We start from the raw sequence: 20897 nt of genomic DNA, 5'->3' as shown, positions 1-20897 counted from the left end.
TTCATTTAGATGCACCTGTATTTGTAAAGAAAAATCAGTTAAGAGAAATTGTTTCGGAAGAAAAATGATTTAAAAGTTTTATTTGTAAACATTAAATATCTCTTTCTCTCTAAACGTTTGGAATTCGGCACCGAATGCATTGCAATAGCCTACTCAAATACACCATGAAGGCAAAGGATGTACCGCACACTTAATTATATTTTATATAGGACGAATTTTTCATTTTCAAATGTGTAAAATTATAACAATCTAAACGTCTATAAGACATAAAACATAGACAACGTGCTCAGCATGAATTATGAAGGTTTGAAATCATTTAAAAAATGCTCCATGCTTAACGTAGCTTTTGGCAATAAAATAATAAATATAGAAACGTTTATATTCAACAGCAACAATACTTACAACACATACAAACAAGGAATGTCTGACAGTTTTACAAACACCATGGATCCCTCTTTATCTATACAGATGGAGATACTTTTTCACATATGCGTCATACATAAAAGGTGTGCCAGTACTACGAATCTTTATCAAATCTAGCAGACTACATAGTGTCCAGTATATAATGTATAATATAGACATGTCTCCTCGACAGCCAGTGCCTATAAAAACCTACAACATGCGTTGTCTTTTCGAAATACTTTCGCACCTCTGGGATCCTGACAGAAACACATATAGGCACAAGTCATAAAAGTCAAATGAAATTTTGTCATTAACAAACTTTTTACAAGTGTTATAAATTGACGCTTTGGACGCATCACATAATCTATCATATATGTGTATATATAAATGGAATATATTACATCTCAGTATGCGTTATCAATGGAACAGATGGTTAGTCAACAATAAGGAATAAGAATTGCAAGAAAGGGTTTCACTTGGTCGAGAATTATCCACATTAAGTCAAGAGAAGCCTTGGAGACTTTCCCCGGTGTGGGGTCGATCATTGGCTACTCACAACATTTCTGGCAATTACATTTAAAAAAAATCGAAGATCCGTTGGTTGTCTGAACCCAATTTTCTCACTGTTCTTTATATCAATTTCGTGGATCCTTGATTGTACTATGGAGCTTGCAAATATTCAGAGATAAAATCTTTCAAATCTGTTAGGCTGACTCAAACAGAGTCTGTGGAAGTTCTTTGAGGTCTCGTCAAAAGTCCGTTTTAAAGTCAATTTAAAAAGGTAGAGTGTCGAGGAAAAGTTTGTCAATTATTGCTGGCGGAGGAACCAAGTCTTCGAGTTTTAAGTAGAAGATACGTTGCAGACCTTGTGTACATAGGGTGCGAAGTTCAGGGAGCTTTCCCAAAAGTTTTGACAAGTAGTTCGGACGATTCAAACCTCCGCCATTGAATGTCACTTGGTCTTTAAGGCAGTTCACTATCTTGTTTTGAAGTTCTTCAACCCTCTTGGGTTCCTTAAGCCCATGCCTCTCTGTAATGTGAAAATAATAAAACATAATTACCAAAACGTGAATATAAGAAATGCATTTAAACAGTGTAACATTTGGGAGAGTGATTCAATGGAAGTATATCCTATTTGCGCACCTGTTACCATGGCAAGAGCGGCGATGCAGGAGAATGCTGATATGTCGATGTTCATGCTCTGCAGGTTAGAGGAAAACTCCACAATCGAGTCTATCCATTCCCCAAATCCTCGGACACACTGCAGCCTGTGTAAGACCACCCCATTGCAAAAAATGAGTTTGCCTTCCACTGGGTTGGACCTGCAATTAATAACAAAGTGTCATTAATTACCTTGAGCAATAAATAGGGATTTAAGATGCTGCTAATTATTGGATAGCTAATAAAAGCCAAAGCAGTGGAGCTTGAAGGGGGCTGATCTTTATTATAGTCGAGGTTATTTCATAATTAAGAAGAGGCTTACCTGTATGCCAGCCGCAGAACAAAAAGTTCCAGGAAGGCTGATTCGAAAAGGAGATCTTGATCCTGCTTCGGAAGATCAGAAAAACCAGGGATCTTCTCCGCCCAACCTCGGATAATCTCCATGGAACCCGTCAGGAGATCATAGAACTGCTGGATGTGCTGGGTGTCGTCTCCATTCATTTGGTAGTCAGGGTTAGCCTGAAACTGGAATTTAATTTCAACAGGGCTTAATGAGGTCCTTTAAAATATATTACCCGTGAAATTGCAAAGCCTATTTCTAGGAGGGGAGTGCTTTTTTACTATTACATTAATGTCTTCTTTTTATTGAGTTCTCCGTTTCAAAGTAATTTACTTAAGTAAAATATGCCACCTTAAAAGACTGACAAAGTTTAGAATGCAGACCTGTCTTGCACAAAACATGTGAAGTCTATAAATTGTGTGGCAAATGCACATCCAAACACGATCAAATACATCCAGACATGCACTGCTTTGTACAAACGTTGTATTTTTACTCTAATTATATTATAAATCAGCAGCACAGTGTTTATGTTCATACACAATTTGTTAAAGTGAATTAAATGGTATACTCACTCTTGAGTAGTCCAAGCCAGACATGGACGGGTTGGAATCGACATGAGCCCTAACAAGGGCACTTATGAGACTGACAGGTGGCGAGGGTGGTGAGGGGTCTTGGGGACTTTTAGGTTTGGAGGGAAGACGGCCTCTTCGACCTTTTAGATTAGCAGTCCGGACAACTGTGATGAGAGGAAGACAAGAGAAAATATAGACTTGTATTTAACTTGATTGTTGTGCGTAAAAGGTTCAACTTGCTTTACGCGCAAACTTTACGCGCAGGACCGCAGTTGTTTTATGGCCATGCACGGACAAAAACAATCAAAGTGACCACAATATGTTCTTACCCTCTTTGACCATTCCGACAACCATGCACTTCTGGAAACGGCAGTATTGGCAACGGTTTCTTCGGCGTTTATCGACAGGACAATTTTTGTTCGCTAAACACACATATTTAGCATTTTTCTGAACAGTGCGCTGCAAAGAAAAATACAACAGAGTTTTAGCATGGACATCAGCACCTGTCAAATGAATACACAGTTGGCACACATTCAGCTGCGCTACGGAGGATAATTGATATTGTAATAGAACATCCATCCTTCCTGTTTTGGGCTGTTATATATGCGAGGAACCGAAGAGGTAGACATTAAAACAAAAATCCGTGGGCATTCATATTTTTACGGCCCTCTGAGACGACCTCTAATTAAAGATGTAAAATTAGGCTATTTAATCGGGGGTTGGAAATAAAGTGACCATTCAATTTTACCATGAGGAATATTGCACATCCTTGTCCAGACAAGACCGTAATTTCACAAAAAGACCTCACAACACTGACAGTTTTTAATGACGTGATGAAAGTGATATCGACAAGTTATTACAGTTGTCATAATTGTTTACTAGGCCTAGTCCCACCACTAATAATAAGGGGGATATGAAAATAACACTACTAAAATGAACAGGACTAATAATGCAATGAATAATTGTAATAATTGAATTAAGCTACGTAATTCACAATCAGCGAACGCCCACCTTAAAAAATCCTTTGCAACCCTCGCAGGTTCTCACTCCATAATGCTGGCAAGCGGCGTTGTCCCCACACACTGCGCACAGACCCTCGTTTGATGGTGATCCTCGGGACGGGGGCGAATGAACTTGGCTGTCCATCAACTGGTGTCCATGGCCGAGCTGAAGGGAGTGAGGAAAGGCTAAGCCGGCCTGTTTCCTTAGAGCACTAGGTACCGCGAAGCTCTGGCTGTCTAAGCCTCGGTGTGCTCCTGGGTTGTCGTGGTTCATGGAGACATGCAGTGGGCCATCGAATCGCATCTGGCAACTCGACACAGGGGTACCAGGAGGGGACTGTTTGAAGGAGAATAGTGACAGCCTTGACACCGGGTTTTTGCGCTGTTCTATCATATGAGAGGTCGCTGCCACATAGTTCTGGTGGAAACTGTGGAGGGACCCAGGGTCCTCCCACATGTGATTGGGCTGAACCTGGAAGTTTGGTGTGGTTGGGGCATGAGGTGAGGAGGGTTTGAAGTACATAGAGCCGGAGTGGGCCATCATCTCTTCCGACTGAGCTGGCAAATGGCTCTGCTGATGATAGCTGTGCATCTGGACGTCCTCGACTTTGATGGAGGACTGCTCTCCAGAATGCGGCATTTGATATAGACAGGGCGGTTTAACGTCGTAACTGGTGCTATAGTTGTCCATGAACGTGCTGAAACTAGGGAGAGAAGTAGTAGCTGTGATCTCAGTGTTGGTCAGGTCCATACTAAACTTAACAAACTCAGGTGTTAAGAAGTCGCAGCTGTATTCTCCAGCGGTGTGGTAGCTGTAGCTCTGAGAAGCGGGACTGGCTCCTTGCGGTGATGACCCATACTGAGCCTGAACGCAGGGCATGGCTGAAAACGAAAGTGGCAACATGTTCATGTTCAAACCCATTTGCAAGCTACAAAGTATAGACATTCCATATCATCTACAAAATAACAATTATTATAAACAATTCTGATCCGGATCTGGTGTTCAGATAACGTATTTAGTCGCATGTTTTAAACTGACAATCGGGAATAGTGAACTACATGAGATTTATTCATCATCTTTTTTTATTTTATTATAGACTGTAGAATAAGCTTTCCTACCTTTAGTCTTGAGACTGTTTTTCGGTGACACTTGAAATTGATAATGTTGTCTGGAGGAGTATGGGGTCAGGAGTCAAGAAAGTGTTTCTTTTCTGGAATCGTACCCTAATGAAATAGATACATTTCACTTATATTCATCTAGAAAACGCAATGCCATCAGATAAATCAATGCTCCAACAATTCATGAGAAACAAGCTAGGCAATTAATAAGCACAATTTCCCGACATTTTCACTATGCTTTTACTTATGTTTGCCTCGTAGCCTTCCCTACAGTATAGCCTAAATGACAAAAGGTCAATTATAAAACCATATGGATGAGCTTTAAAATCACACACTGCTTCGTAGTTGCCTGTTATAGTCTATACACACGCATGGCATTTTGAATGAAGAAATTAGAAGTTTAAATGTCGCTGAACATCCACCCTCCACCGCACTGACGTCAATGACTTTCTCCACGTCTCCTTTCCAAAGTAATGTTGCACATGCATTGTAAAATGTAACAATTCTCAACCCGTCAGTACCACTCCCAATGTGCAAAGAAACAATTCTCGACATGACACAATACGTGAGAAATAAACTGTTAGAGTAAAACTGGTTTGATGACTCCCAATCAACTTAAAAAAATAAGTAAGATGTCACAACACATAACGCTTATTAAAATAAATATATCACTTATTAAAATAAATCAACCTACCTTCTTTCACGTCAGAATCGTGGTTGTCAATCCATGCATAAAGCATGTAGATAGTGCTCTTCAATTCTGTAAAAAGCTCCAAAGCGTGAGCGAGAGTACAGCCTACAATACCAACCAAGCAATCTGTATGACTTCCTCAGAGCACTGCGCGCGATACAACCTTCGACTACCCGGTCTGCCAATGTGCCTTTGTTTATGTGAGCTCTCCGCACCACAGCCCACGTGTTTCAAATCTCAACGTCATCTGCGTCGCCAGTGACATGCACCAATCCCTTTTGAAACATGGTCCAGCCAACATGCTGAGTCCGTTGCACAGCCTGTGTACATGTGTACCTGAGACTACTCTCTTTATGGATTATAACCATAAAAAGTATTGGAAAACCTTATTTCTACGGGGAAACCTTGTTATTTAACAAACATTTGAATATTTATATTAAAGTAAAGCTTAACTGTGTAACTGTGTTTAGACTGAGCGTCATTCTCATCCTTAGCCTCAACCAGGTGTCTCATTTTACGTGTTTCGAAGCAGCAGCAGCAGCAGCAGCAGCAATGTGTTCAAATAGCCTAGGAAAGACGCACAGCAGGCCACATAGGTTTACACGAATTTGACGGGTAAAGCTCTGTTGCAATGTGTGAGTATGTGTCAGTCTAAAGCACAGTAGTCTATAATATAGGCAGTTTTTGACAAGTGGAATATTTGCTCAAAATTCAATAATGTTTCATTGGCTGTGATTTGTTTATCTATGCATGTCATAATCAGCCTGTAGTGGCCTCCAGAGCGGTTCACCACTTTGTTTGGTTAAATAATGGACGGTGGGTCAATATTATCCCTGTCTATCTTTAAAATCAACTAGTAGATTTCAATTGGACTCCAAATTTAGACCTCATAATCGCGTGGGCGTGTGGCCTAGTTGTTTCACATGCCGTCAGTCATGTTCTCTGCTGCTCTTGAGCAGACTATGGGGTGGGCAGGGCTCATTATTTAGCGTGTAGAGTCAGTTCTTCTGGCTGAGCCAATTTGATCGAGGAAGGGAAACGCGATAGTGAGAGCACAGAATGGAGAGTGACGCAGACAACGCGGGCTTTGACGCAGTCAACAGACCTCCAGAAATAGTCCTACCCGTATTGTTATTGTACTGTAACAATATTACTGGTCTTTAGTTTACAACTGCACGTGTATCCATTATAGGCCTACTCACTTTTTTCCCAAGACTTTCTTTTAATAGCATGGATCTGCCACAGAGGCTAATGATTGGGTTTGAATATTCTGGGACAAATGTATGCAGCATTGGAAGAAAAATTATTTGGCCTAAACCAACAATTCAGTTGTCTAATACTTGCCTATTTGCTAATTTAAGTCCATATTTCCATGGAATTTTGAACACACATAGTCCATGATCAGTGAGCTCTGTCCCATGTAGTCATAACATAGTAATAACTAGTGGACGTTGGGGAGAGAACCCTAACAACACTTCATGGTTGCACTCACCTCTAGAGGACACTATTGTTCATCATCCATAGATCATCCAATCCATATTTATCTCTGATTTGAATGAACTAAGGCTACAGCATAACACTTCAGGAGCATATAACAATCCCCCATACTGACATGGAAAATCGAATGTTTTGTAAATGCAGACTTCCATATACTTGCTCAGTGGAATTTGAGAAGTTGTTAGCCTAGGCCTCGGTCCTGAATGAGACTAGGTTCGTCAGATCAATGGTTTTGAAACAGTGTTGCATTTGCATGAAGTGCTTGGCAAAACTGGATGGTGTCTACCTCTTATTCAATCTACCCATTGTCATTTTTTACATCAAGGATTAATTTGACTCTTTTATACCAAAGGCAACTTAGTTAATTAGCATATAACAACAAGCACATTTTATTTGCCTAACAAGGATGAGTAATAAAGTCCAACAACGTTATCCTGAAAGTCTGAATTACTACTGTACACTATTAGCCTACTGCTATTTCTTAATCTACTGTTATCCATTTACCAATTAAAGTTTAGAATGGAAATACAATTAGCAGTTTAATTGCCCATTTTACTGTAGAATAACGAAGTACCTCATTTATATGCACAATAAATTGACAATCATTTGGACGTGGGGAGCTAATCATGTATAATCAAATCAGAGCAAAGATATTTCCCCTAAAATAGTTTTATATGTGGTAGATGGAATTCAAAATGACATTGCTAATCACGGTCAAATGTGTGTGTGTGTGTGTGTGTGTGTGTGTGTGTGTGTGTGTGTGTGTGTGTGTGTGTGTGTGTGTGTGTGTGTGTGTGTGTGTGTGTGTGTGTGTGTGTGTGTGTGTTTCCGTGCGTGTGTGTAATGCACTCTGTATTTTATTGACCCGGCAGGATATTAGGACTCTTTAGATGATAATTGTGCAGTGTGTGTGTGTGTGTGTGTGTGTGTGTGTGTGTGTGTGTGTGTGTGTGTGTGTGTGTGTGTGTGTGTGTGTGCGTACATGTGTGGGCGTGTGCGTGCATGTGTTCTGTGCATGGACGGATTACAAAAACATTTTTGCTGTCCATGGTGCTGTAAAAGATGTGTTGTCATAGACAGTAAAAAAAAAAGTGATCTGTCCAAGGTGCTGAAATAAGTGCTGTCCAAGAACCATCATGAATGCTTACAGACCAATCATTTATAGATACACTAGATGACTTACAGGGGGCGCTGTTTTGAAGCCACTGTGCCACCATCTTGGCATTCCCCCACCTTTGTAAAAAATATTTAGAAATTATATAAATGTATTTACTAATGTGTACATTTGTTTTTGCCACGTTTATTCTATTACAGACACTTTAATGCAAACTTTTAAATTAAACATGAAAATAAATAATGAAAAAATATATACAAACATTTTTGCTTAAAATATAATACAAGTACTAATGTTACTTAACCCACTACAACAACAAACACACTTAAATACATGTAATTTTGTCCTTGAAACATTCAAATGAAATAATGTAGAATTCCATTCATTCCTATCAGGACTGCTTTTCTGAGGAGTGCCAATATGGCCGACCAGAGGCTTCAAATCCGCTCCATGGCCAAAACATAGCATATTCTATCCAGGGTTTATATGCATCATTGTTATGGACAGGGCATACTAGCCCTGACAAGGTCAGCATCTGCTAAACCGGCCTCTGCCACAAATAGATCACAGGCAAGGGTTGCGCAGTTTAGCTCCAAGATAAAATTTGCTTGATCATGATTGGACAAGACTCTCTTATCTCTATTTTGATTGGTTTACTGTGCTGTTCATCATATTAATCTACTTCCTGGTTTGACTGCCAAGAGGTTGTTGCTAGCAACCAGACGCCTACCTGACTGTCAAGTTGTTCTTTTCACGCTCTGCAGTCATTGATCCTGGGGTCTGTGCAGGTTGATAGCTGCCAGAAACATCGGAAGAACTGTAAGTCCCCGGCATGCATGTCAGAATGCACCCAGAGATTCTGAGCCATCTTATTTTGCATGCATTCTGAGCCTGTGGTTTTCTCTTGCTAACTCTGGCTACCGTAGCCAGCTCAGCTAAGTAACATTTAGGCTACGAGGTGACGACTTATGTCGGTCAAGATGTCATGGCACTTAGCTCGATCTAACGTTAGCTAGGGAGACTGCATTCGCTAGAGTAGAAATACTACTCAAGTAGCCTAGATACAGCAACTGCCCTGCCCTGTCATAACAACCATGTCAGTGTTACATAATAGCTACCTAAATAAACCATTTGTTTATTATGGCTAGCTAGCTAACGTTAGTAGCCTAATTAACCAGCCACTATTCGTGGACCAAAGCTAGCTAAATTGATAATGATGATAATGATTGCTTCTCAATAGCAGGCCTACATTTACTAGCTAGTATGGAAATGCATGGATGTCCAGTCCACCCAGAATGATAGACAGGTCAGGTTGTTTTTGGCTACAGTACACAAGTTGCAACTTGCTCATGCAACTCATGAGTAGGTGGGTCATTCGCGTTTTAGAATTGTAACTTGGTTTGATTTCACCTAATTTTAACATTCTGTCATAAAAAGCCAGTTCCACTTAATAAAAAACACATTTTCCCATCCCAAGAGGTTAAATAAAAAAAGACTAGTAAATGCCTATTAAAGCGCAACTGAAGACAATAAACAATTTATCTGATAGAAAGTGTTTCTTTGTATTGTCAAAATTGACCACAAATTGTAAATAGGGTAATTTTGTTTATAAAGTCAGTCTCGTCCAAAGTTTTGTAGGTGAGTTCATCATGACTTACTTGAGGGTTGGATTTTGATTTCGACAATGCTCACTCGCCCAGTACCCACTAAAACAGGATAAACAGCTGCGGTGATTGCCTCTATCCAATCCTACCACAGAACACGCAGATAATGGGACACACCAGCCCATCAGCGCAGTGGATCTGACTTTGTTTACATACAGTAAAACAAGTTTCTTTTTTTTTACGAACACCTTAGCTAGATGTAATATTGCGCTTCTACAACCTCTTTAAAAATGTAAACATGAATTACACATTTCTTGAGTTATCTTAGATTCATTCAGACTATTTTGAGGAAGTAATACTGCCTTTTTCCCTATGGTGTCTCATCAGTAACTGCCACATCGAACCACACCACCAAGACTGAAATCCGTTTTTTTCATAATGAGCAACAGAGAAATGCGGAATCGATGCGTTCAGTCTCTCTTTAAGTGTTTGACCATAACAGGGGAAATGGAAGCTTGTTGTGTGCAACAGGGAGGGGCAATTTAATGCAAACTTCACCCCCCAAAATGTTTAATGTTTAAACATTTCTAGCCTGTAGCCCTATCTATGGGTAACAGGGTTGACGTGTTAAGCTCGACCCACTCAATTTTCCACCACAAAGCACCAGAAAATTGCCAAAAAGAGTAGAACGAGCTCAGCTGTTTGTTCAGTCTTTCTTTTGAAAAAAAGATATAAAGAGGATTAGTTTCTCCATTTTAAAACGAGAGTTCTGTTCACGTAACAGGGTTAACCTTAAAATAAGTGACATATGAAAATGAATCACTAAACACATTAAACAAATAATTATCTTCAAAAATGACTTTGTCAAAACAACAAAATAACTAGGGCTTTACAATGATGGTGAAAACATGGAGAAATGTTGGCATTAAGTGGGTTAAAATATTCCTAGAAGTCACAGAGGGTGCACGGAGGGGCATGTCAAAATGCTGAATTGTGGCACTTTAGCAAATCTTTATTCTATATTAAAGGGCACTTCATTTAATATAACATACTTTTAAATTCAATATTGGTGCACAATTTCTACAGGAATGCAAAAGGCACTCTTTTTGTGGATTGACCCAGGTAACCTATTGATGTAATAACAATCACTGGCAGTATTACCCAGTATCTGCCTTTGTTATTACAATGCAATGTTTCAGGTCACTCATTGTTAACTAGGATAAAGGATTTGGTTACATACTGATACATGGATTTAGGCTAGTTTAGTACCTCAGGGGATAATAATTTGCCACAGTAGGCTATTTGATTTATTTGTTGATAGAACTGACCAACCTCATGACATTGACTGGATGGAATCTCAACTTTCTCAGCAGTCTCACCCTAAAGGCATTCCATTGCCCTATGTCTTTTTTTCCATTTCTACATTCCCATTTTACAAGCTTAAATGTCTACTTAATATGCTTTAATGCCTACTCTTTAGAGCCAGGGAGCACTTAATCACTTTAATACACCTTTATATAACATACTGTTAACTAGCAATGCCTTATGGAACAGCTTGTCTTGCAGCTGGAAGGCGCCGCCATGGTATGATGGAGGTACCTGTTCACCATTCACATTGCGACAGTAAAATGGGGATAGAGGCCTTTGCGTAGTACTGCCTCTATATCAGTCAGTGATGAATATTCATGAATCACAGTGTCATGACATGCTCTGTAATTGGCAGCAACATTAGTAATGACACTGCTGGTATTGAGTGCCTGCATATTCATGTCGTGGGCCAATATTTCCTAGTTGGGGTGTTTTTTACCCCCTTTTTTCTTTCTCAAAATGTATTCTGAAGCTGCAGGTGGCCTTGATGCCACAATCAATTGCCTGTTGGATTGTGCTCGAGTGAAAATCAGGGAAACCAAGCTTGTTTTGATGATTAATCTAGCTTGCCTAATCATCGTGGAAGACAAGGGGATCCAAACAGGCAAAGTTAGGCCTAGCCTAAATCTCATTGTTACGCTTTGTATGAATTTAGGTCTAGCATGTTTTAGGCCAGTTTATCTACTTGTATTTCAAATAGATTTTTATTAGATGCGATTTTGTCTTACTCAGTCTTAAATCACCTTTCTATTATTCAATGAACTCATTCTAATTTATCCATATTTGAACCAGAAATAGAGGAAACCATGAGGCAACATTGTCTCTGACTCTGAGCCACTTGCCACTGTTTACTGTTATTCCATCTTTGCTTCATAATTTGCTGTGATTCCATTTCAGTCCTGGAATGGATGAGGGAATTGGCTCAAGTTTTGTATAAACTGCATGGCTTTCTCCTTAAGCAGTTGGATGGCAGGATTTTCTTGCCTTGTGCCTGTGCTCCAACTTGTGGTGCTGATGAGGAGGCTATCCTGGCAACAGTTGAATACGCTAGGCCAGGGTTCCCCAACTGTACTTGGCCACCCAAGTTTCCTGAGCAAAAAACAATAATATATTTTTTATTTTTGGACATAAAAGACCTTAAAAACACGAGCAAATCAGCTCCAAGTGATTTAAAAAATATGTTCCAAAGGATTCCCACTCATAATTTAGATATACACTGAGTATACAAAACAATGGACTCGACAAGGTGTTGAAAGCGTTCCACAGGGATGCTGGCCCATTGTTTCCCACAGTTGTGTCAAGTTGGCTAGATGTCCCTTTGGGTGGTGGACCATTCTTGAAACACACGGGAAACTGTTGAGCATGAAAAACCCAACAGCGTCACAGTTCTTGACACAAACCGGTGCGCCTGGCACCTACTACCATACCCCGTACGAAGGCACTTAAATCTTTTGTCTTGCCCATTTACCCTCTGAATGGTACACAGACATAATCCAATTGTCTCAAGGCTTAAAAATCCTTCTTTAACCTGTCTCCTCCCCTTCATCTACACTGATTGAAGTGGATTTAACAAGTGACATCAACAAGGGATCATAGCTTTCACCTGTATTCACCTGGCCAGTCTATGTCACGGAAAGAGCAGGTGTTCCTAATGTTTTGTACACTCAGTGTATGTGATCATACAGAAATGTAAGCAAGGTTTGAAAGTATTATGTTTCACTCAAACACAGTTTAAGTCGGAAGTTTACATACACCTTAGCCAAATACATTTAAACTCAGTTTTTCACAATTCCTGACATTTAATCCTAGTAAAAATTCCCTGTTTTAGGTCAGTTAGGATCACCACTTTATTTTAATAATGTGAAATGTCAGAATAATAGTAGAGAGAATGATTTGAGCTTTTATTTCTTTCATCACATTCCCAGTGGGTCGGAAGTTTACATACACTCAATTAGTGTTTGGTAGCATTGCCTTTAAATTGTTTAACTTAGGTCAAATGTTTCAGGTAGCCTTCCACAAGCTTTCCACAATAAGCTGGGTGAATTTTGGCCCATTCCTCTAGACAGAGCTGGTGTAACTGAGTCAGGTTTGTAGGCCTCCTTGCTCGCACAAGTTTTTTCAGTTCTGCCTACAAATGTTCTATAGAATTGAGGACCCATTTGCGACCAAGAGTTATCTTCCTGACTGATGTCTTGAGATGTTGCTTCAATATATCCACATAATTTTCCATCCTCATGATGCCATCTATTTTGTGAAGTGGACCAGTCCCTCCTGCAGAAAGCACCCTCACAACATGATGCTGCCACCCCCGTGCTTCACAGGTGGGATGGTGTTCTTCGGCTTGCAAGCCTCCCCATTTTTCCTCCAGACATAACGAGGGTCATTATGGCCAAACAGTTCTATTTTTGTTTCATTAGACCAGAGGACATTTCTCTTGTCCCCATGTGCAGTTGCAAACCGTAGTCTGGCTTTTTTATGGCGGTTTTGGAGCAGTGGCTTCTTCCTTGCTGAGCGGCCTTTCAGGTTATGTTGATATATGACTCGTTTTACTGTGGATATAGATACTTTTGTACCTGTTTCCTCCAGCATCTTCACAAGGTCCTTTGCTGTTGTTCTGGGATTGATTTGCACTTTTCGCACCAAAGTACATTCATTTCTAGGAGTCAGAATGCGTCTCCTTCCTGAGCGGTATGACGGCTGCGTGGTCCCATGGTGTTTATATTGTTTGTACAGATGAACGTGGTACCTTCAGGCGTTTGGAAATTGCTTCCAAGGATGAACCAGACTTGTGGAGGTCTACAATTTTTTTTATGAGGTCTTGGCTAATTTCTTTTGATTTTCCCATGATGTCAAGCAAAGAGGCACTGAGTTTGAAGGTAGGCCTTGAAATACATCCACAGGTACACCTCCAATTGACTCAAATTATGTCAATTTGCCTATCAGAAGCTTCTAAAGCCATGACATTTTCTGGAATTTTCCAAGCTGTTTAAAGGCACAGCCCACTTAGTGTATGTAAACTTCTGACCCACTGGAATTGTGATACTGTGAATTATAAGTGAAATAATCTGTCTGTAAACAATTGTTGGAAAAATGACTTGTGTCATGCACAAAGTAGATGTCCTAACCGACTTGCCAAAACTATAGTTTGTTAACAAGAAATGTGTGGAGTGGTTGAAAAACGAGTTTTAATGACTCCAACATAGGTGTATGTAAACTTCCGACTTCAACTGTATATCTGTTTGGGCTTTTACGGTCAATTTGCAGTCTCCAAATATTTGCAATTATGTTCTGTCCCACTGACCCTTCACTCAAGAAAAATTGGCCCGTGGCTGAATCGAATTGATTATCCCTGGGCTAGGCTCTGGTTGAGATTGATGGTTTCAGGAAAAAGTCACACACCAAACCACCACTGTTAGTCAGGTTACATTAGCCAACACAACGCTAACGCCCTTGAGAGCAACTTCCTGAACTTTGAGCAAACTGAACATACAAAAAATGAAGGGGTATGTTAATACCAACTGCTTTCAAATGCAGATTAGTATCATGACTAGTGATGTGTGTTTTTCTCAGTTCCAGTTGTAGTTTGTCTTACAGGAGGCATGGCGATCCGAAAGGCAGTCAAAGGAACTGCTGTCGTAGCAAGTGGAGGCTTGGTAGCCTTTTATGGCCTAACAAAGCTGACCGAATACAGGAAAAAACAGGTGATCCTCTAGCGTCCACGTTGTTGAAATTCTACAGTGAAACTTGAAGACTGCATGTCAGCCAGGTCAAATACTGTATGTGCAGAAATCAACTTACTTTTTGGTGACCTTGGTAATGTTTGTCCTTGTAGATCTCAATTTCTTGATGTATTAAAACGTTTATGTGTGGAAACGATTAGGCCCAGTTATCAGCAGATGGTTTGGGAAGGTTAATCCCTTCCCTCCTAATAGACTACTTTACTTCATTTTTGTTTGGTGTAATGCTCTTTTATTGTACTTTACCATCTTAGCTTAACATATATGCATGTAGCATGCAGATTTTGCCATTAATCTAGATGGACAATATTTTGAAATGGGGTGGGGTAGTAGGGAGGTTGTAATAAATTAGCATGTGATTTATTGTTTTTTATTCCTTGGTAGGGTCTGAGTTTTTTCCCCCCACAGAAAATGCCTGGTTTCTTTTTTCCTAAATCCATCATAAAGAATGTGAAGACATGCATAATAATGAAACACATTTATTAATGTGCACTGTCCCCTGGAGTCATATGACAATGAAATGGATGACTGGTTTGTTTGCGTGGATGGTCTAGGCTCGACTCTCGCGCGTGGAGGCGGTTGAACAGGTGAACATGGCCTTCCAAGATGAGCTCCCGTCCAGGCAAGCCCAGCTAACGGCCTTACGCAACACCCAGGAGTTTGATGTTCTCGTTGTAGGGGGAGGAGCCACGGGCTCAGGTTGTGCCTTAGACGCCGTGACACGGAGTAAGTTGCCTTTTGCAGTCTTTGTCACTTGCAGTCTATCAGTTGTTCCTAATGTGTTAACTGTCCTTTCCCCTGCATGTCTTTTGCATGTGTATAATTTCTATCATCATGTTTTAGAACATCATCAACAAATAATAATCTGGGCTCATGGAATGACTCATCTCTGTAAAATAACTGCTAAGAAACATAGTGAAATTGGCTGATTGCTGTACATAAACTATGACCACTTCATTGTGAATATCACAAACTATTAAGGCAAAACTATTTTGATTAGTCTCACACATTTTTCTCTCTCAAATTCGGATGAATCCCCTTTATTCAGCTTTCACAACAGCGGCAATTTGAATCCGCATTTAGCAAGGATTTTGAGCTACTGGACACTTTTGTTCCAGTCCTCCCTCACAGCATCGGGAGGATATTCTCTGTCCTGATGTTGCATAACCTTCTAGTCATGGTGCTGAAGCTGCCTCCAAGCCATCTCCCTGGGGTTCAGTCTGTAAGGAGCTTCAGAAGCCAGCTACGGAGGCTGGAACTCCAGAATAGCTTGAATAGCTAGGATTCTTTTCCCCGGAAGAGATGAAGAGTCCAATCACCAATAATTGAAAGATGTCTCTTTTATTCCCCTGATGAGGGTTTCTCTTGCGGTTACCATTACATCCTAATCAATTATCTATGCTGCTCCAGTATCCCTGCACTTGTAAATATGGTATCGGAACTGACTTTTCAAATATTTCCTGTATATAGTATGCTTACTTCAAATCAAATGTTATTTGTCACATGCGCCGAATACAACACCGTACCGTGAAATGCTTACTTACAAGCCCTTAACCAACAATGCAGTTTAAGAAAATAGAGTTAAGAAAATGTTTGACTAAATAAAATTTAATTAAAACAATGTTGTTTTTTTAAAGTAAAAAAAAATATATAAGTCTGTGTGGACATTTGATCAATTGTTCAGCAGTCTTATGGCTTGAGGGTAGAAGCTGTTAAGGAGCCTTTTGGACCTAGACTTGACGCTCCGGTACCACTTACAGTGCGGTAGCAGAGAGAACAGTCTATGGCTTGGATGACTGGAGTCTTTGACAATTTTTTGGGCCTTACTCTGACACCGCCTAGTATATCAAAAAATCTAATGTATTTATATAGCCCTTCTTACATCAGCTGATATCTCAAAGTGCTGTACAGAAACCCAGCCTAAAACCCCAAACAGCAAGCAATGCAGGTGTAGAAGCTGGATGGCAGGAAGCTTGGCTTCAGTGATGTACTGGGCTGTAGGCACTACCCTCTGTAGCGCCTTATTAAGGTCGGATGCCGAGCTGTTGCCATACCAGGCGCTGATGCAACTGGTCAGGATGCTCTCGATGGTGCAGCTGTATAACTTTTTGACGATCTTGGGGCCCATGCCAAATCTTTTCAGTCTCCTGAGGGGGAAAAGGCATTGTCGGGCCCTCTTCACGACTTTCTTGGTGTGTTTGGACCATGATAGTTTGTTGGTGAGTTGGACACCAAGGCCCTTGAAACTCTCGACCTGCTCCACTACAGTCCCTTCAATGTGAATGGGGGTGTGTTCGGCCCTCCTTTTCCTGTAGTCCACGATCGTCTCCTTTGTCTTACTTACTTTATTGTGTATTTCATACTTCCTATTCTTATTTCTTGTGTGCATTGTTGGGTTTTGAGTTTACAAGAAAGGCATTTCACTGTACTTGTGCATGTGCCATTAAAACTTGAAACTTGGTTAGAGGTTTCTTTAAGCTGTTTTTCTCCTTTATCGATTTGACTGTCTAATGGTGAAATAGCAGGGGTTTTGTAAACCCCCGCCGTATCCCCCTTTCCTAATCCACATTTATTTTCCCTTTCTTCCTTTCAAAATGGGGATTTACGGTGTCTATCTGTCAGGGACAGCAAACAAGCCTCTAATGGTGGGAGTGAGGAGCAGTTTCAATGTTAATGAATTTTATGGAAGTCAGACAATTTCTCCTCCAATATACTCTCCTTTTTGATAACAATATCATTACAAAAACATGATTAAGTAAAGTGATTTGTACAGTCTTTTTTATTAATTGTTTTACTTGTTAGGTCCTTGAATTATTATCAAACATTTTGACTAGTTTTTGTGGTTCATGGAGTCGGTGTAATGAAAATGTTTGCAGTTTTTACCCAATGGAATATGTATGCCTGCACAATATTTCTTCCATCATCCGTTATTACAGCAGAAGTACATGCATATGAAAATAATGTGTGATGTATTCTAAACATTTGGGACAATAAGTAGCCAAATCTCAGCTTGCTGTTGATCTGTTGCCTTGGTTCCCTTCCCGCCGTCAGATCTTAAAACTGCCCTGGTGGAGCGAGACGATTTCTCATCTGGGACCAGCAGCCGGAGCACCAAGCTCATTCACGGAGGAGTCCGATATCTACAGAAAGCCATTGTGAAATTAGATTACGAACAGGTAAATGCTTCATTTTTTTCTCTGCAGCTGACACTTATCCGGTGAATTCCTGGTCTGTCTGGTCATATTGCTTTATTTACCATCTGGAATCATTTTTCATTCAAAAAAGGTCTTGACACGCTCGCCTTGAGTGAGTGCCTATGATTTTCTAAGTTATTTCAAAAAATTCCTACAACTGGGAAAGAGAGGAAGGAGTAGCTAGCGCCCCTGTCATTATCAAGACGGGAATTAGGCTAATACAGGACATTTATATCAGAGTAATGGGAGGAATAAAGCATTTGGGCCTTCTTTGGTCTATTTATTGTTAAGAAGAGTCACCCAGGTTTGAACTCAAATGTCACAGTTTTCTGTTACATTTCAGAGCACTTGAAGAATCTCATTATTTTAGGGCTGTGTTTTTTTTTTTTATGTCTTTTTTTCCTATCTGTTTGAACATGCTGGGGTCTTGGAGGTGAGCTGGAGAAGGGGCCAATTAGTGTGATTGCAGGAAACATAACTGCAAAGTCAGAAGCAGTGCAGCAAAGTACAGACTACTCACCTACTCTACCAGCCAGCGAGGAAATAGAAAGCAAATTAAGGCAATTCATTCCATATTTGCTTTGGGCCGGCCACTTTGGTCATCCATGATAACAATAACATTTACATGTTTCTTCTAGTAAATGACTAATCACCATTATATCATTTAAATCCGTCACTTAAGAAGACATGACCCATGTATACTGTATATCTGTTGTTCTAAAGAAATACAATGAACCTGATGTTACTGTATTTCATAGCACGCCATTAGGATTAAGCGGTTAAATGGCTATTTATTCACACTTAATGGTTATATTAGCTACTCTGATAAGAGTCAGTGTAGTTCAGTATTTTTTCTCGCGTGACCTCAGCACTACCGTATTAGGCATTGAGAGAAAAAAATATATAACCAGTCTTCAGAAAGTGCTAAGTGGATACGATTGAGCTTGTACCATTTTTTTTTTTATTGCAGTTATGTTTTTAATTGTATAATTTTGTTCATTGTTTCATTTTTAAATTGTATTACTGGAATTGTTTTATTTCTTAAATGTTTTAAATATATCTTTTTATTCTGTGAAGCACGTTGCGTTGCATTCCATGTCTGAAATGTGCTGTATAAATAAAGCTTGATTTGATTTGGATGTAATCCATTTTGATCTTCTTTTCTCCTCCAGTATATGATGGTGAAGGAAGCACTGCATGAGCGTTCCAACCTCCTGAATATCGCCCCTCATCTGACTGCACTTTTACCCATCATGCTCCCCATATACAAGTAAGAATAACCTCCAATCTCCGCCTCTCACATCGTTTCTCACTACATATACCACCGAAAATACCACATGAAGCTGTAAACCTTTCCCTTGGTAAAGACATAAAGTTTTGAAGATGGAGATAAGTTCACCTGAATGGCAATAAACTTTAAGACAATCACCCGGGGCTGAGGGGCCCATTGTGGGTATGGGTAAAATGGCTGATGGTCCACCTGTACCTGCTCACAATCTCACCATCTCACCCCAGCTCTCTGAGCCTTGTGTGAACTTAGGGGCTTGATTTGATTAGTGATGCCTGGTATCATGAGCATTAATTGCACATGACATTTAAGATCCTTCTCTGGTATTTAAAGCAGTGAACAGGTGTGTCTCATTACTGAAGGGTGTGGGAAAACCGGATTGGCTTCCAGTGCTCAGCCATGCACTGCCTAAAGTCATCATGCCAACACAGACCCTATATCCGTCACACTCAGAAGTGCACATCTTATACCTACCTTCCCAATTCTATTATAGTCCATAAACCTCAGAATGTATTCTTTATTGTATATTTAGCGTGAACCAAAAATACACTTACAGAATGACACCTAATTGATTCATAGTAAATCATCAGAACTTGATGACATCATCAAGTGGCACTTTCTTATGACCTTTTCTAATGATCTTTTTGATTACAGAACGTAGAAATGCAGCGTTTTCACATATGTAGACACTGGTATGGTGCTGGAGATATTGAACATGAGGCGAAAAAGTGGTGGAACTCCCCTTTTAATTGTAACTTTTCCACTGTGTGTGAGGTGGTGGCAGCTTCCCTACTACTGGGCAGGGATCAAGATATACGACCTGGTGGCTGGAGCCCAGTGCTTGAAGAGCAGCTACATCCTCACCAAGACCAAGGCTCTGGAGCTCTTTCCTATGTTGAAGAGAGACAAACTGGTCGGAGCCATTGTCTACTATGATGGTAAGCCGCAAACCATTTCACCAAATATAGAACCACTGATCCAATCATTCCTGCAAAAAAAAATACTCTGCACCTTTTAAAGTCATTTTTTTTCACTTTTGTCAGTGAAATCTGTGTCACTAACATATATGATATAATTAAGCAATAAAGCACGAGGAGGTTTGGTATATTGCCAATATACCACGGCTAAGGGCTGTTCTTAAGCACGACGCAACGAGGAGTGCCTGGATACAACCATTAACCATGGTACATTGGCCATATACCACAAACCCCCAAGGTGCCTTATTGCTATTAGAAACTGGTTACCAACGTAATTAGAACAGTAAAAAGTATGTTTTTGTCATACCCGTGGTATATACTACAGCTTTCAGCCAATCAGCATTCAGGGCTCAAACCACCCAGTTTATAATCCTGTATAGAATGTAAATTATTATTTTATCTCCTGAATCTTTTGTCTTTTATGTTCCTTCATAGAAATAACTAATTTTCGTACACAGCAGTGTAATTGCTGGCTATGTGAGCGTAAACAAATTAGAAACAACATGGTTTTAAGCAGAAAATAGCCAGTAGGCAATCCCTTGTTGGTTCCATCCAGTCCCAGGACCCATCTTTCCTCCAGGCTATCCGTGCCGCGTGTTGGCATCAGAAAAACAAAGCATATGTTGATTGTTAGCCGGGGTGTACATAGCATGTCCTGTTTACTCAAGGTCTCCTACGTAGCCTCAAACTCCCAACTTGGTTTCTCCAGGCTATCTGTCAGACTTCATTTAACATTTGAGGATATGTGGATTGCCATGTACTGCAAAAATGCAACATATTTCTAAGGGAATGTGGCTGCGATCTGAGCAGTGATCTATCTGTCATCCGTACT

The 20897-nt window shown here is 40.1% G+C and overlaps 2 protein-coding genes across 2 annotated transcripts in view; one reads left to right on the top strand and one right to left on the bottom strand.

Annotated features, from left to right (window-relative positions):
* Window positions 1–1175: 1175 nt before the first annotated feature.
* LOC120063843 (nuclear receptor subfamily 4 group A member 2) lies at window positions 1176–4356 on the bottom strand. The gene is made up of 6 exons (XM_039014158.1): window positions 3487–4356; window positions 2805–2934; window positions 2476–2639; window positions 1886–2088; window positions 1546–1724; window positions 1176–1432 (listed from the first exon to the last, which is right to left on the bottom strand). The coding sequence occupies exons 1-6, from the start codon at window positions 4354–4356 to the stop codon at window positions 1176–1178; spliced, it is 1803 nt and encodes a 600-aa protein (XP_038870086.1).
* A 10112-nt stretch (window positions 4357–14468) lies between these two features.
* LOC120064023 (glycerol-3-phosphate dehydrogenase, mitochondrial-like) overlaps window positions 14469–20897 on the top strand; it is a 35902-nt gene continuing 29473 nt past the window's right edge. Inside the window, exons 1-5 of the mRNA XM_039014334.1 lie at window positions 14469–14570; window positions 15161–15332; window positions 17658–17782; window positions 18973–19070; window positions 19863–20026. Of these exons, the coding sequence (XP_038870262.1) occupies window positions 14469–14570; window positions 15161–15332; window positions 17658–17782; window positions 18973–19070; window positions 19863–20026 (661 nt within the window). The remainder of the gene's footprint in view (window positions 14571–15160; window positions 15333–17657; window positions 17783–18972; window positions 19071–19862; window positions 20027–20897) is intronic.

This window comes from Salvelinus namaycush, chromosome 19, assembly GCF_016432855.1.
Source record: "Salvelinus namaycush isolate Seneca chromosome 19, SaNama_1.0, whole genome shotgun sequence".
Lineage (NCBI taxonomy): Eukaryota > Metazoa > Chordata > Actinopteri > Salmoniformes > Salmonidae > Salvelinus > Salvelinus namaycush.
This window is presented reverse-complemented; position numbering and strand designations above follow the sequence as displayed.

Excerpts from the sequence above, each read along its gene's own strand:
- LOC120063843 (XM_039014158.1), bottom strand. The coding sequence starts at position 4,356 with ATGCCCTGCGTTCAGGCTCAGTATGGGTCATCACCGCAAGGAGCCAGT. Across the intron at positions 2,935-3,486 it reads GTTGCAAAGGATTTTTTAAG|CGCACTGTTCAGAAAAATGC; the intron begins GTGGGCGTTCGC and ends TTTTCTTTGCAG. Across the intron at positions 2,089-2,475 it reads CTGGCTTGGACTACTCAAGA|TTTCAGGCTAACCCTGACTA; the intron begins GTGAGTATACCA and ends ATTAAATTCCAG.